The sequence below is a fragment of the Dromiciops gliroides genome, chromosome 1 (genome assembly GCF_019393635.1).
Source record: "Dromiciops gliroides isolate mDroGli1 chromosome 1, mDroGli1.pri, whole genome shotgun sequence".
Classification (NCBI taxonomy): Eukaryota; Metazoa; Chordata; class Mammalia; order Microbiotheria; family Microbiotheriidae; genus Dromiciops; species Dromiciops gliroides.
The window spans coordinates 448,455,838-448,471,708 of NC_057861.1; the positions used below are offsets into that span (position 1 = coordinate 448,455,838).

A 15,871-nucleotide genomic window follows, 5' to 3' on the forward strand; every position below is an offset into this window, starting at 1 on the left:
TAAAATATACATATATGTGTATATATTTTTACCACTTGTACATATAAGGTACATTCAATTTATGGGAGGTTTTAGGATGACAATATAAAAATAATTGGTACTTTATTATATTTTTACAGTAGGTCAAGTTTGCAGTTTCCTTGTGAGGCCATCTGATAATACTCCTGGAGACTATTCACTTTATTTTCGGACCAGTGAAAATATTCAGCGTTTTAAAATATGTCCAACACCCAACAATCAGTTTATGATGGGAGGCCGATACTATAACAGGTGAGTTATAAGAAATTTGAGTTTTTATTTGCCTTTGGCAACCTGAAGTAAATTTTTATTGTCTTTATATTTGAGTTCTTAGATTTAAAAAAAAAAATCTTTCCCTGGTCTTTAAAATCACATTGCCTTTAAATATTAATTGACATCTATAACATGCTCAAATATTGTTCAAAATCCCCCAGATGGTGATGAACATAATATTTAAGTGTCCTGAAGGTTATCTTTTGTAACTTTTTCATTACACTTTTATCTTATGATTTTTTTTAAAGGATGAAATGATAAATTAGGATGAACCTAATTAGGTTGAACTTTACCTAAAGGTAAAGTGTGTATAGTATTCTTTTGATTTTTTTTTTTCCAGCTACAAGACTTTTTCTGTCTAGGAAAAAGTTGGTTAAAATGTTTCAGTTGCCAAAAAATAAGGAAAATTAGGGTTTAAAAAATATAATTAGATAACTCCTTTTGGGATCTTAATTTTTGCTTAATTTGACTTTTAGCTTGGATGTCTAAACTTCAAGGAGATTGCAAATCACATTTCTAATAATGAGACCTTTGCTTTGAGTGGAACTCATTTTACATTTTTTTAGTGAAATTAAATTGTTGCATGTTTGAATTACTCTATTATTAAAAATAGAGGAGTAATCAAATGACAGATAAAAATAAAATCTTCAATATTAAGGAATATTTTCCTAGCTGTCACTGAATTATTTTTTCTCTTTAATGAAATAAGAAAATCTTGGAATTCATATCATTCTTAAGGACAGCATAGAAAATCTAGTTTCTGACCTTCAGTTTCTTAATTTGTAAAATAGTGACAGTAGTGAGTTACCTAAGACACTGAGTAGTTGTGGAAAAAAATACTTTGTAAACTTTAAACATAACATGTAAAAGTCAGCTATTAGATTGTGGAGAAACCTAGCTTACTTTGCTGTAAATCATATTATGTGGAAGCTAAATATTGGAAATAAATTACAAAGCTTTCATTTTATGTAATACTGTCCTTTAATTTCAGTTTTTTCATCTTTTTCTTGAAATATAAAATTATTTGTAGCCTTTTACATAAAATTATATGTTCTTTTCATCATTTTTTTTATGTGACCTCTTTAAGTCATCTGTTTTCACTCTTGTACATTTTACATTGAGAACATGCTGCTGTTCTCCAAAAGAGTAAAACAGTGTCACTCTAAATATCAAGTATGGGAAATTCTACTCATTCATTTATCCTAGAAAATAAAACAGAAGATGTTTTCCTATTTTGAAAAATGCACTGTTATTTTTCTAAATCAATCTAGTGGCTAGCAGTTTTACCTTGAGTTCCACTCAAAGCAAAGGTCTCATTATTAGAAATTTGATTTGCAATTTCCTTGAAGTTTAGACATCTAAGCTAAAAGTCAAATTAAGCAAAAATTAAGATCCCAAAAGGAGTTATCTAATTATATTTTTTAAACCCTTATTTTCCTTATTTTTTGGCAACTACTGAGAATAAAGTAGTAGCGCTGTTTATGAGAAATACTTTAAATTTTTCTTTGGCTTTATTTTTACCTCTCAGACATAGGTTCTTTAGAATGCAATTACAACCTAAATACATCTAGTAATTAGAGGAACAATATAGAAGAGTTACGGTGATGAGAATTTTTTTTTTTTTTTTAGTTAGAATAAGGTGATAGTTTATTGAGGAATAAGGGAAGGGAAGGGTGGGGGGGAGGGAAACCATGAAAGAAATCCTTGGACTTTTCATGGGGAGATTTGGCATAAAGCACATGGCTCAGAGGTACCAAATCTCCTCGAACAGGAGAATGGAAGGTACTTTTATAGAGGACTGATGGGGGTGGCCCATCTGCCCCTGAAAAGTTCCTTTAGTGAGAGAGGACCATCCCCCACTGGTGGTAGCTGGGGGAATTGGGTGAGGAGTGGAGGACCATCCCCCATTGGTAGTGACTAGAGGAATTGGGTGAGGGGTGTCTACGGATCCCTCTTCAGAACACAAAGGCCGAAGCCACACCCAAATTTATCTCCTCAGGGTTAGGGAGACCAGATTGAAGGGTAGGAATCCCAAGCTAGCTCTGTCCAATTTGGTTCAGCTTATCTCTTCTAGGCATTATCTGTCCTCTGGTTTAGTTTCTCAAGGAGAAGTTTCCTTGATGTGCCCCAGAGAATTTCTGGGGTGCTCTGCACCCCATGACATTCCCCACTTCTCTATATATAAGGAAAGGGGACGAAGATTCTTCTGAAACTGCTTCATGCTGACCGGGGGTCGAAGAAATCACGGCGCAAGGGAGGGGGAGGGGAGAGAAGTGGAGAAGGCCTGGAATGCGTGGAGTTGTGAGGGGCCCAGAGAGTCCAGAGGCAACAGGTAGGCACAGTGACATGAATCCTTGAGCCTAGATGGAACAGACCAGAAACGTGTAGTCTGAGAGTCCGAGCATGGTTCGGACATCTGGGAGTCCCAGGCTGCTCTCTGCTGTCCTGCAGACGCCGACCATCTCTACCTCTCTGTGACTCAAACGGGAGGTTGAGTCAGGCGGGAGAGGGAGAAAGGAAACCCAGAAGGGAGGTTCCCACCCCCCAGTTTTGTGTGCTAAGAGGAAAGAGGAAAATCCCGCGTCCCTACAACATTCGTGCGCCAGATGTTACGGTGGGAAATGGGGTACGGGTTAGATCAGGGGTTGGGGTTCTTAGGAATTCCTCTTTAAAGAATTACACCCTCTTGCACACAAAACGTAGTTAGAATAAGGTGATAGTTTATTGAGGAACAAGGGAAGGGAAGGGTGGGGGGAGGGAAACCATGAAAGAAATCCTTGGACTTTTCATGGGGAGATTTGGCATAAAGCACATGGCTCAGAGGTACCAAATCTCCGATGAGAATTTTTAATTGAACATAACTTATTGATTGCTATGTAAATGGGATGTATCTGTCGGTTCTTTCATTCCAGTTGTATTAAAGAAATTTAATAAAAATTGAAGACTTCTAATCCTCCCTCCACAGTTTTTATTTATTTATTTATTTAATTTATTTATTTTTGCGGGGCAATGGGGGTTAAGTGACTTGCCCAGGGTCACACAGTTAGTAAGTGTCAAGTGTCCGAGGTTGGATTTGAACTCAGGAACTCCTGAATCCAGGGCCAGTGCTTTATCTACTGCACCACCTAGCTGCCCCCCCAGTTTTATTATCTCAACTAATGTCAACTTCTTTATTTAAAAATTGTGGTGGTGGTGGTGTTATTGACCAGAGGAATTTTCATTCAGATAACAACCTGACCAAGAGTTTCTTTTTTAAAAATCCAGCATTATTATGAACATGCATTTTATTAATGTTTTCTAAGTTGTATGCTATGGAAATCTTGCTAACATAATATAACTCCATTACTGACATGTGGTAACATTATATAAATGGTCAGTTTTTAAATTTTTGTGTTCACAGCATTGGTGACATCATTGAACATTATCGGAAGGAACAGATTGTTGAAGGCTACTATCTTAAGGATCCTGTCCCAATGCAGGTAAGGGTTTCATACCCCAGAGTCCCAACAAGTATTTTCAGGGGGTGTTTTTGTTTTGTTTTGTTTTGTTTTTGAAGTTCTTTTTACTGGTATGTTTATGTGTATAATACACAGAATTAAGTATGAAATTAAATGGGGAAAAAAAATCAAAGTTGAATGAAGAGAAATTAGGTTGCTTAAATAGGAACAAGTTTCTTCAAGATAAAACAAAACAAAAAATCCCTTTTGTTTTGTTTTGTCATGTTTTTTGCTGGGCAATGGGGGTTAAGTAACTCGCCCAGGGTCACAAGATAGTAAGGGTCAAGTGTCTGAGGCCAGATTTGAACTCAGTTCCTTCTGTTTGTTACCTAAACTTTCTATATGCAGATATTTGAAGTCATGGGTTTAACTGCTAGGTCCTTTATTGGATTTTGTCTCCTGTGAACTTCGGTGTGTCTCAACAGCTATTCTTATTCTTTTTATTCAGCTCATTCTTCTTCTCTATGGCATCTGTTCTTTATAGTATCTAACTTGGAACATATACCTGAGTATTCTTCCTCCCCCATTCTTTTAAATTTAAATTGTTCTTCATTACATTTGCCAGATACCTAAGAATTTTTTTCTAGACTTTGTTAGGTATGCTCTACTTTTGGCCAAGAATCTGTCATTCTTTTTAAAGCTGTGGTCTAGGAGTTCAAATCTCATTCTCAGATATCGCCTTCTTAGCCAGCTTTTTGTTTTTCAAGTTCATTTTTTCACTTCTGCTTTCCTTGTCTTCAAAAGGCAAGAGTGAGGAAAATATATCTTATTCTCTTATAATAGGACAGCTAGATTGTACAGTAGGTAACGTGCCAGCCCTGGAGTCAGGAAGACCTGAGTTCAAATTTGACCTCAGACACTTAACTAGCTCGTGACCCGGCGCAAGTCATTTAAATATACTTGCCTCAGTTTCATCATCTATAAAAGTGAGATGAAGAAGGAAATGGCAAACCACTCCAAAAGCTTTGTCAAGATGAACCCAAATGGGGTCATAAAGAGTCAGACATGACTGAAAAACAACCAAATATCATGAACCATCCCTTAAAATTTTTTTCTCAAGACTTCATAGCTGTTAGTGATATGCTCCTTCACATTTGGACTCACGTAGTAGCTTTAGTAGTGGGTAGCTGTCATCCATTTTGTTAAGGTTTTGTTGTATCTTGTGTATGTCCTTTAGGAAGACTGTAGATCTCTCATTTTGTTATCAGGTCAACAGATAGTCATTTCATTACCCCCTAAGCAGACTATCACTAGTTACTATTACTCTTTGAATTTTTGTCAGATACTAGGTGTAGCATTCTTCTCTTTTGAAAGATCCACAGATTCGATTTGAAACTCTTAAATGTTCAAATCTCCTACTCTTTTCCTTATTCAGCATTCTGACAAAGATTACGTTTCTCCTCTATCTCAGATCCCTTTTATTCCTATCGTGAAGTTTTGCTTCTTTTTCCTTTAGGTTGTTTAAATTGTTCACAATTTAAGAGTGTGTAGTAGGGTGGTTCTTTGAATCCATTCATTTTGTCCTGGAGGGAAATCGATCTACACTTTGAACACAGATAACATTCATTAAACTGGCAGAAATGCAAACATGGAATATGTGGTGCTTGTCACAGGCTAGATTTTTATCTTTTTTTTTTTTAACTATTATGGAAATTTTCACCTCAACTCTAAGCACATAGCTAAAACTTTTATGGCCAGTCATCATCTCTTAATAACTTGACAGTTCTTTTTCTTAGCCTCAGTAACTCTATTGCCAATGCATTGGGTATGTTTTTGGACCTAGAACAACCTGGCTTGTTTCCTTATTCTCCTCTAAACAAACCTATGGCCTCTTCTGATTACTAACACTTCTGTGAGCCTTCAGAGCACTGCAAATTGCCTCATCCACTATAATACTTGACTTAACGGTGTTTTCTACTGTAGCTGTATTCCTTAGTGATTTATATATTCATATTGATGACCTTTATAGTAATAATGGCTCCCATAAGGTTTACATAGGATTTTCCTTACAACAACCTCCGAGATCCTAGAGTAGGGAGTGCAAATATTCTCATTTTACATATAATGAAACTGGGCTCAGAGAGATTAATTGACTTACCTACAGTCATGCCCCTAACATTTATGAACTCAAATTGTGAGCCCTAGTTCATTGGCCTCTCAGATCCTCAACTTAATTCTTTTTTATTTTATCTTTTTTGTTCCTCAACTTAATTCACATGACCCTTTTCTCAGTCTGTGAACAAGTATTAAGTAATCTCCAATTCATTTATAGTAGTGGTTACACATTTTAAATTTAAAACTTTATCACTTAAAACCATAGAATTAGAACTGAAAGATACCTTAGGGCTTATCTAATTCAACCCCTCCAATTTTTCACATTAGGAAACTGAGGTTCAGAGAGTTGAAGTGACTTATCCCAAATTTATTTAGGAAGTAGCAGACCCATAATCTGATCTCAGATCCTCTGACATGCTATCCTATTACACCATGTCTCTCTCTAATCAGTTTCCTATCCTTTACTCCAATCTTCTTCTCTATTTTTTACTTCTGCTTTGGCGTTACCTCTCCTCATAATAATGAGTCATTTCAGCAATGCATTCTCTTCTATTCTTGAATATTTTCTTTCCTCTCTTCCCACTCATCACCTTTTCTACTCCTACTCACAAGTTTGTCAGCTCTGCTGTAATTTCAGTGACTGAGTTCAGTACAAATGTATGCTATGTACCCTCAGTTGGGTCCTTATTGATTTACAGTTTTTAAATTCATCTTTGATCAAATCCCCATACATCACTTCTTGTAGGGGCTAATCTAAATTTTCTCCTCTGTTCTCCAAACAACTTCTGTTTCATTCCCTTCTATGAGCACAGGACTTGATCCTCTTCATTTACTGAAAGTGTTTGAAGCTTGCTGTCATGTTCTCATTCTGTTCCATCTTGTATACCTGATTGTGGTCATCAGCATGAATAAATAAATTATGAATGAATAAATTATTAAATACTTTCTATGTGCAAAACACCTTGCTAAGTGCCAAGGATACAAATACAAAAGTTAAGACAGTTCTTGCTTTTAAGGAACTCATAACTGCAAGTCAGATGGAAAAGTTCCATGGTTCTTACAATGCAGTGACAAAGCAGATATTAATGTTGCCTCTTTCACATCATTATTTAACGTCACTTTTCCCAGGACTTTTGGATTCAGGGTCTTGGGCTGTCCTTATCAGGGTGTGAGGGAAGATGGTAGTGAAGATGGTGGTTTGACTTGTGTGGCACTTGTTGCCAGGGTGCCCACTGCTTCAGCTCAGTTGGCCTGCCTACCCTGTGTGTGACAGAATGGCAGTTGTTGGGGATGGCTGACCCCTTCTCTTCAGGAGTTGAAGCAGGAATGGTGGTCCAAAGGGATACCACCACCACCACCACTACCACTCTCTATCTTCTTGTACCTATTTGCCTGTTGATCAACAGTTGGTTATTAGAAAGGTGGGTCCCTTTTCCACAATGATTTCTTCCCACGACGATGCCTCTGGGGGCTAAATTGGAAGCAGGTCTGGTGGTTTAGGGGACACTGTTATTCCCAAGGCTCTTTGTGCTTGGTGTCCTGCACTGTCCTCATCAGGAGCTAAAGGGAGATTTTGGATGAGTTTGTCATGGTGGTTTGACTTGTCTGGCATATGCTTCCTCAGGGATTATATAACAAGTTACTAAAATATATCTGTGAGAAAAGTCTGACATCACTAATGAAAAAAATGCTAATGAATACAAATTTATGCAATTTTATTTCAGTAGGTAGACATGAAAGTAATCTGGGAGAGCTGAAGTTGTACCTGTCTTTTGTCTATTTGTTCTTACTATGCTGATTTCCTTAGAGTAAGACTGTACCCACATTCTAGTAAGATCAGCAATTTCACTGCTATGGATACTTCTTCCAGTAATAAAACTGACAACTTTGTTCACACCACCCATCCGTCAAACTCCTGTCATTGTCCTTCTGTAAATTCACTGGAGGTTGTAATGGAGTTCAGTAGTTATCTCTTGTTCTTTTCTATGACCAGCCTTCTTTTCTTTCATTTAGGCATTTCTCTGATTACATTGCTTTGCATGTGTAAAATATATGTGTTCCCAAGAAATTGTAAATGTGAGCTTTATTGTGTCATGTTGTAAATGAAATCATTTTAATGGGTTACTCATAATATTTAAGAACTCTTCCAATACTTCTTTTGAAAAGCAAGAATTCCTTATATGTGAAGCCTCTCCTTGATTTATCTATTATGCAAATTAGTGTTTGAGAAGACTTTTTAAAATTGAGGACACGTACATTTCCTTCCTTAAATAACCACTACATAGATTTATTTCAGATTCACCAAGGAGTTGTATTTGAGAGGTATTTATACATATACTTTTTTTTGTTTTAAATTAGCATCAAGAACAAGTACTTAATGATTCGGTAGATGGCAATGAAATCTACAATACAATTCGTCGCAAAACAAAGGATGCCTTTTATAAAAATATTGTTAAAAAAGGCTATCTTCTAAAAAAGAGTAAGTATGATTTTTCATTATAACGTTTTAAAATATTTTAAAGTGAGTCATTGGTTTTTTTAAAGTATACTTATTATATAATGATTTTTTCCCCAGGTAGCTTTGACTGTTACACAGCTCTTTAAAAAAAAAGTATGAGTGTTATAAATAAAACCCCTCTTAAGTATCTAAGACCCAGTTCTCCAACCTGGGGTTTGAAGAACAAATATATGACCTTCAAGTTTCTTACCTTTAGCCTTAAGGAGTATACAGTAGTCTTGAGGGCCAACACAAGTGTCTGTTTTGCAGTATTTGAAGGGAGCATTCCTTATATGTGGAGTACTAGCCCTTATTATTACTTGAAGTGCTTTTATGCCTTGATTTATTAAGGTTTCATTCATTTAGGCATCAGAGTATGGAAAATAGCTAACATAAGGTACAGATGTTTTATCTTTCTAAGGCTAGAGAAAAGTTATTTTCATGTCAGTGGAGAACTTTAAAAACGATAATTTTTTATCACCAAATGCTTTGATTAAAGGCTATATTTAAGAAGTTTCTAGGCATTTTTATTCATTATGTAAAACTTTTTCATTTTTGTTATACAAGATTAAAATTTAGTAGAAGGGACAAGTATTTTAGTTTTATGGAAGGGTTCAAAAATTTTGTTGAATCATTAATTTCCATTTCCAGTAGTAGACTTTTAGCTTTCAGTGTTTATTGGGGGAAAAAAATGAAAATAATTCCTTTTTTTTTTCCTCAGGCAAAGGAAAGCGGTGGAAAAATTTATATTTTATCTTAGAGGGAAATGATGCCCAGCTTATTTATTTTGAAAGTGAAAAACGAGCCACAAAACCAAAAGGATTAATAGATCTCAGTGTTTGTTCTGTCTATGTTGTTCATGATAGTCTGTTTGGCAGGTAAGATTTTTTTTTCCCCCCTTATTTATCTCTTTTGGAATTTTCATCTCCCCCCCCCCCAAAAAAAAAAAAAAAGAATGTCAACTGTTTAGTACAATAACCCCTTCTCAGTTCTCATTCTGTTTGGTCTCTGTTGGGTGGTAAAGGGGGTGGGAGAGTGATGTATTGTTAGTTTTTTAAACTGAGTCTTCCCATCTCTCACCCAGACTTAAGTGCAGTGGTTAGGTACAAGCCTTGTCCTGGGCTGATTTGCCCTAGCAGCTTCATGGTCTTCCCACTCCTAAGGGTTCCCCATTATTAGTGGTGGACTTAGAGTGGACTTCTGATTGGCTTTAGCATGACTATAGCTCAGAACTCCCAAACCCAGCTCTGAAACCTCCCCAGAAGCAGGGACTTCAAGCTTAATGCACCACATTTGACTTTTCATGTTCTGGAAACTGTTGACTACTTTCTTCTGGACTGTCTCCTATTTTTTCTCTTACTTATCTTATCATTCCTTTGATTATTCATGGTCTATTTTACACAATCCCCTAGGAATTATGACCCTTAGGCCCTGTCCCAAGCCCTTTTCTCTTCCTACACTCCTCAGTTAGTGATATCAGCTATCTTTTTTTTACAGATAATTCCTAAATCTGCATATTATTTTTGTTTATTCACTTGTATCCAACTCTTCATGATCTGTGGACCATGTAATGCCAATACTGACCATGGGGTTTTCTTGACAAAAATACTGGATTTGCTGTTTCTTTCTCCAGTAGATTAAGGCAAACAGAGATTAAATGATTTACCCCAGGGTCACAAAGCTAGTAAATGTCTGAGATCAAATTTGAACTCAGGTCTATTCCCTTTTCTCACCAAATTGGCTCTTTCCAAAACTTGATAGTCCATTTCTCCACTATGTGCTGTTGACTTAAAAGCACATTTGGCCTCATATTTACCTTTTAGAGTCCCTAGTTCTACCTCCTGTGATGTTTTTTTTAGTGATAGCTAAATTATTAGTGCTTTTCCCCCTTCTCAAATGACCTTGTATTTACTTATCTGTGTATGTAGCTCTGTTCCCGCTGTAGAATTATAACCCCTCAAGGGCAAGACATTTAAGAAAAAAAGTTTTGTCTGTGTAGCCACAACAGTTCTTTGTACATAATGAAAACTCAATAAATGTTTGCTGAGCTAAACTGATTAGTCGTTAATAAGAGGGAGAAATGATTTTGGTTTGAAATTTTATGTAGCATTCTACAGAGGAATATTAGAATATAAAAAAATAAATAATAGACTTAATCTGTAATATAATTCTTTTGAACAAGTATTCACCTAGGCTTCCACTTGTCAACCTCTAAATTGAGTGAACATTGATATAACTATAAAGTATTATTACCCCTCCTATGTTAAATTAGTGAGATTTCATATCATTCTGTCAGTTTTCTTATTTATCCAATTCCTTCTTTTCTATCTGCTTACTGACAGTTTTAACATTTATATAACATTTAATGTTGCCAAAATTGAGTATGCATTCTATGCAAGGGGAAAGGATCATGATTAAATTTATACGTCATCTTCAAATAGTTGATTTTTAAATAAATTGCTTGAAATTAGTAAATAAAAAATTCCTAAAAATAATCTACTTCAATCGATTGTTTTAAAATAGAGGATTAAAGTAGTTAAATAAAATTAACAGATTTTAGTGTAAGTTTATATTTTTAGTTATCATTAAAGTTTTTCAAATTGTATTTTTGAAATGTTGATAAAAATTTGAGTAGAAATAATTAATGGATTGAAAGAACTATCTTTTGGAGTTGATATTTTAGTTTTGGCATTTCAGTTTGTGCCAGGAAGTTGTAGTTTGCTAATGTAAAAGTATTTAATTTTTTCCCTTCATTTCTTTAAAATCTCTTATTTATTTATAACTTTAAAAAATTGAGTTCCAATTTCTCTGCCTCCAACCCCTCTCCCACCCACCAAGAAGGCAAGCAATTTGATACCCATTATATATCTGAAATCATGCAAAACATATTTCCATATTAGCCATGTTGGGGGGAAAAAGGCAAGGGAAACAAAGTGAGAAAATTACACTTTAATTTGGACTCCGTTCATCAGTTCTCTCTGGAGGTACATAGCAATTTTCATTATGAGTCCTAATTAATTGTCTTGTATCATTGTATTGATAAGAGTGGCTAAGTCTTTCACAATTGATCATTCTGGTATTGCTGTTACTGTGTATGGTAATTTGGCTGTATTCACTTTACATCAGTTCATATAAGTCTTCCTAGGTTTTTCTGACACCATCCTGCTCATTATTTCTTTTAGCACAATATTTTTAGCAATTCCCCACTTGATGGTATCCCCATAAATTCCAATTCTTTGCCACCATGAAAAGAGCTGTTATAAATATTTTTGTACATATAGTTCCTTTTCCTTTTTCTTTGATCTCTTTGGGATACAGACCTAATAGTGGTATTGCGGGATCAGAGGGTATGCACAGTTTGAAAGCCCGTTAGGCATAGATAGGTCCAAATTGTTCTCCAGAATGATTAGACCACAACTGCATTAATAGTTCATTAGTGTTCCTATTTTCTTATATTCTGTCTAGCCTTTGTCATTTCTGATCAGTGTGAGATGGTACCTCAGTTGTTTTAATTTACTTCTAATCAATTTTCTATAGCAAGTGTCTGTGATAAAGACTTTGTTTTTCAAATATATGAAGAACTGAGACAAATTTATAAGAATACAAGTTATTTCCCAATTGATAAATGGTCAAAGGATCTGAACAGGCAAGTTTTAGGGAAAAAAAAGCTATCTAGAATCATATGAAAAAATGCTCTAGATCACTAGATCAGAGAAATGCAAATTAAAACAATTCTGAGGTATCACCTCACACCCATCTGTGGTAAAAAGTTTTTTAACAGTCGGTTAGTGAATATGGAAAGACGCTAGTTTTTAAAGGACCACCCTTTCGGGGAGGAGACTGACAGCCATGCACGGGCTACGCATGTCAGCCCGGCTGCTAAGCACTCCACTTCCTGGTGTGAGCTTAAAAGGCAAGGAGAGAACGGAAGTGGGATCTCTTGCCTGCTCTCCTGGTCCGATGACTGGCGCGACACACGGACAGACGCGGACTGGAGTTAGACGCGGCCTGGCTCGCCGTTAGCAGCACGTGCTTGACTCGGCTCTCTCTTTCCCCCCAAAGGTGGCCTTGGGCTTTTGGTGAGTTTTATACAGAATATAGACTGAGCTTAGACTTAAGACTATTTGTTTTGTACTTCTACTTTCCTATCCCTCTAATCAACATCACCTGGTAACTACCACACAATAAAAGCTCTAACTAGAGACCAGAAGCTTCTTCCATTTACTAGTCTGGGAGATAAATTAAGGGAAAGGTTAAAGAGGGGAAATTAATGTTCTAGTATCCAATTTTAAATCTCACATATCAGAGTGCCAAATATAACAAAAAAGAAAAATACTGGATGTTGGAGGGGATGTGGGAAAACTGGGACACTAATCCACTGTTGATAGAGTTGCAAAAAGATCCAGCTCTTCTGGAGACCAATTTGGAACTATGTCCAAAGGGCTGTAGAATTGTGCAGATCCTTTGATCCAGCAATACCACTACTAGGTTTCTGTCCCAAAGACATCCCCCCAAAAGAGAAAAAGACTTATTTGTTAAAAAATATTTATAGCAGCTCTTTTTGTGGTGGCTAAGAATTGGAAATCAAAGGAATGCCCATCAGTTGGGGAATGGCTAAACAAACTGTGGTATATAATGGTGATGGAATATTATTGTGCTATAAGAAATGATAATAAGCAAGATAATTTCAGAAAGGCCTGTAAAGACTTGCATGAACTGATGTATAATGAAGGGAGCAGAATCAGGAGAATTTTGTGCACAGGGACCAGCAATATTGTTTGATGAAGAACTGTGAATGACTTAACTATTCTCAGCAATATAGTGATCCAAGACAATCCCAAAGGACTAACGTTGAATCATCCTGTCCACTTTCAAAGAAAGAACTGATATTGATGGAACACAGACTAAAGCATGCTATTTTTCACTTTTTTTTTTTAATTCAAGTTTTCTTATATAAAATGGGTAGTATGGTAATGTTACATAATTGCACATGCATAATCTATATCTGATTGCTTACTGCCACAGGAAGGAGTGAGGGGAGGGAGGAAAGGATGGATAAAATTTGAAATTCAAAACTTTAAATAACAGTGTTTATTATTTCAAAAAAATTTTAATTAAAAAAAATGCTGCCCTCCCTTTTATCACTCTTCACAGATTTCTATGCCCAGCTGTGTGTGTATGTATGTATATATGTTCTTAGCTTTTTTGAACCAATTCTAATGAGAGGTTCAAATTTTGCTTGCTAACCCCAACCCCCATTTTCTGTTCCAGTATAAAAGTTCCTCCTTGCCTCCTCTTTTGCGAGATGATTTTCCCCTTTCTTCCATTCCCTTTACCGCTCTCCTGGTACATCTCTCTTTCTCGCCCCCTTTTATCTTTTTCTCTCTTTCTATTTCTCTCTTTCTTTCTTTCTGATTTATAGAGATCATTCTAGCATAGTTGACTTAAACCTTGCTCTCTTTTTATGTAAAATCCTTCTAATTACCCTAATAATGATAAAGTTCTTAGTAGTTACATGTATCATCTTCTCATATAGGAATATATACAGTTTAAAGCTTCATGAGTCCCTTATGATTTCTCTTTCATAGTCACCTTTTGTTGTCTTGAATCTTGTGTTCAAATGTCATATTTTCTTTTCAATTGTTTTTTTTTTCATATTAGGAATGCTTGAAAGTTCTCTGTTTCATTAAATAACTACTGTCACCCCTCCCCCACACCCCCCTTATTAAAGGATTACTCAGCTTTTATGGTAGATATTCTTGGTGGTTGTTCTCTCTCTTTTGCTGTCTGGAATATTATATTCTAAGCCCTCTTCTCCTTTAACATGGGAGCTGCTAAATCTTATGTAATCCTGATTGTAGTTCATGGCATTTGAATTTTTTCTTTCTGACTGCTTGTAATATTTTCTCTTTGACCTCAGAGCTCTGCAATTTGGCTATAACATTCCTGGGAGTTTTCATTTGGGGATCTTGTTCTGGAGATGATTAGTATCTTCTTCCAGTTTCTATTTTGCCCTCTGCTTTTCGACCTTCAGGGCAGTTTTCTTTGATGATTTATTGAAATATGATGTCTAGGTTCTTTATTTTTTGGATTGTGAATTTCAGGTAGTCCAATAATCTTAAATTATCTCTCCTCAATCTCTTTTACAAGTCAGTTGTTTTTCCAGTGAGATATTTCACATTTTCTAATATGTTTCATTCTTTTGATTTTGTTTTATTGTTTCTTGATAGCTCATGGAGTCATTAGTCATTAGTTCTATTTGCCAATTCTAATTTTTAAGGACTTATTTACTTCAGCGAGCTTTTGTACTTCCTTTTCCATTTTTCTAATTCTATTTCTTCCATTTGTCCACATTCTTTTCGTAAATTATTTTTTGTATCTCTTTTACCTTTAGGCAAATTCTGGTTTTTAAATTGTTTTCTTCGGTGTTTTTTTTGTGACTTTTATTAATCTGTTAATTTCTTTTTCATGATTTTCTTGCATCATTCTCATTACTTTTACCACTTTTTCTTCTATCATTCTTATCTCTTTTTTTTTTAACCTTTTCCAGGAATTCTTTCTGGGTTTGTGTCCAATTAGCATTTTTTCTTTGAGACTTTTGGTGTCGTCATTTTTATATTTTTGTCTTCTGATTTTGTTTTGGGTCTTTCTATTATTTTTTCCAGCCTATTTCTTGACTTTTAACTTGATTTTAGTTGGGCTCTCCTCACCTGGGGATGTAGAATCTTTGTCCCAAGCATCAGGCTTTTTTGGGCTGCTGTTTTCAGAGCTTGTTCTGGGGGTTTGCACTTTATGGTGCTTCTAAGGTGGTGTGATCTGGGGAGAGGTGTGGTCACTGTCTTCCTGGTCTGTGCTCTTTACCTTGGACTTGGGACCAGGTCACCTGCTCCCTTGTGACCAACCAAAAGGGCTTCTCTCCACATTGGAATCTTGACCCAAACTGTGTATGGGTAATATACTTGCCAGTCAGTGTTAGCTGTACTTAGTGTCAGCAAAAAGTCCCCTGTAATCTCTTTCAGATCAATTGTCCAACCCCCATATTGTCTCTGGGCTGAGAACTTCCAGAATTTCTGCTGTAGCTGTCATAGCCACCTCCTAACTTCACTCCCATGTCACAGACTTTTCCTGCTTTCCTCCTATGTTATCTAAGGCTGGAAAAATTTCACTACAACCTTTTGGGGGCTCTGCCACTTAGAATTCTTTTTAAGGCATTATTTTAAACTTGTTTGGAGGGGAATGTTGGGAAAGTTCAGCTGGGTTGCTGCCTCTATTCTACCATCTTGAAAGTGTTTATTTTTAAAAGTTTGAACATTTTTATTAGTTAGCATTATATATCATTATATAGTTATAATTATATTGTTGTTGATTTTGGTTTAAATTTTTTTTCAATAATTTTTTTTGTTGTTTATATTTTTAAAGGCCAAACTGTTTTCAGATAGTAGTTCAGCACTTTAGTGAAGAGCATTACATCTTTTACTTTGCAGGAGAGACTCCAGAGCAAGCACAGGTGAGAAGTTTTTTTCTCTCTTCC

General features: G+C 35.7%; 1 protein-coding gene across 2 annotated transcripts in view; it reads left to right on the top strand.

Moving 5' to 3' along the window:
* The window catches only part of RASA1 (RAS p21 protein activator 1), a 127,960-nt gene that overhangs the window by 76,279 nt on the left and 35,810 nt on the right, over nucleotides 1–15,871 (top strand). Inside the window, exons 8-12 of one of the 2 annotated variants that reach the window (XM_043973327.1) lie at nucleotides 123–270; nucleotides 3,692–3,770; nucleotides 8,202–8,322; nucleotides 9,062–9,218; nucleotides 15,760–15,847. In XM_043973327.1, the coding sequence (XP_043829262.1) occupies nucleotides 123–270; nucleotides 3,692–3,770; nucleotides 8,202–8,322; nucleotides 9,062–9,218; nucleotides 15,760–15,847 (593 nt within the window). Of the gene's footprint in view, nucleotides 1–119; nucleotides 271–3,691; nucleotides 3,771–8,201; nucleotides 8,323–9,061; nucleotides 9,219–15,759; nucleotides 15,848–15,871 lie in introns of both variants that reach the window. The other variant, XM_043973320.1, reaches the window with a different exon arrangement.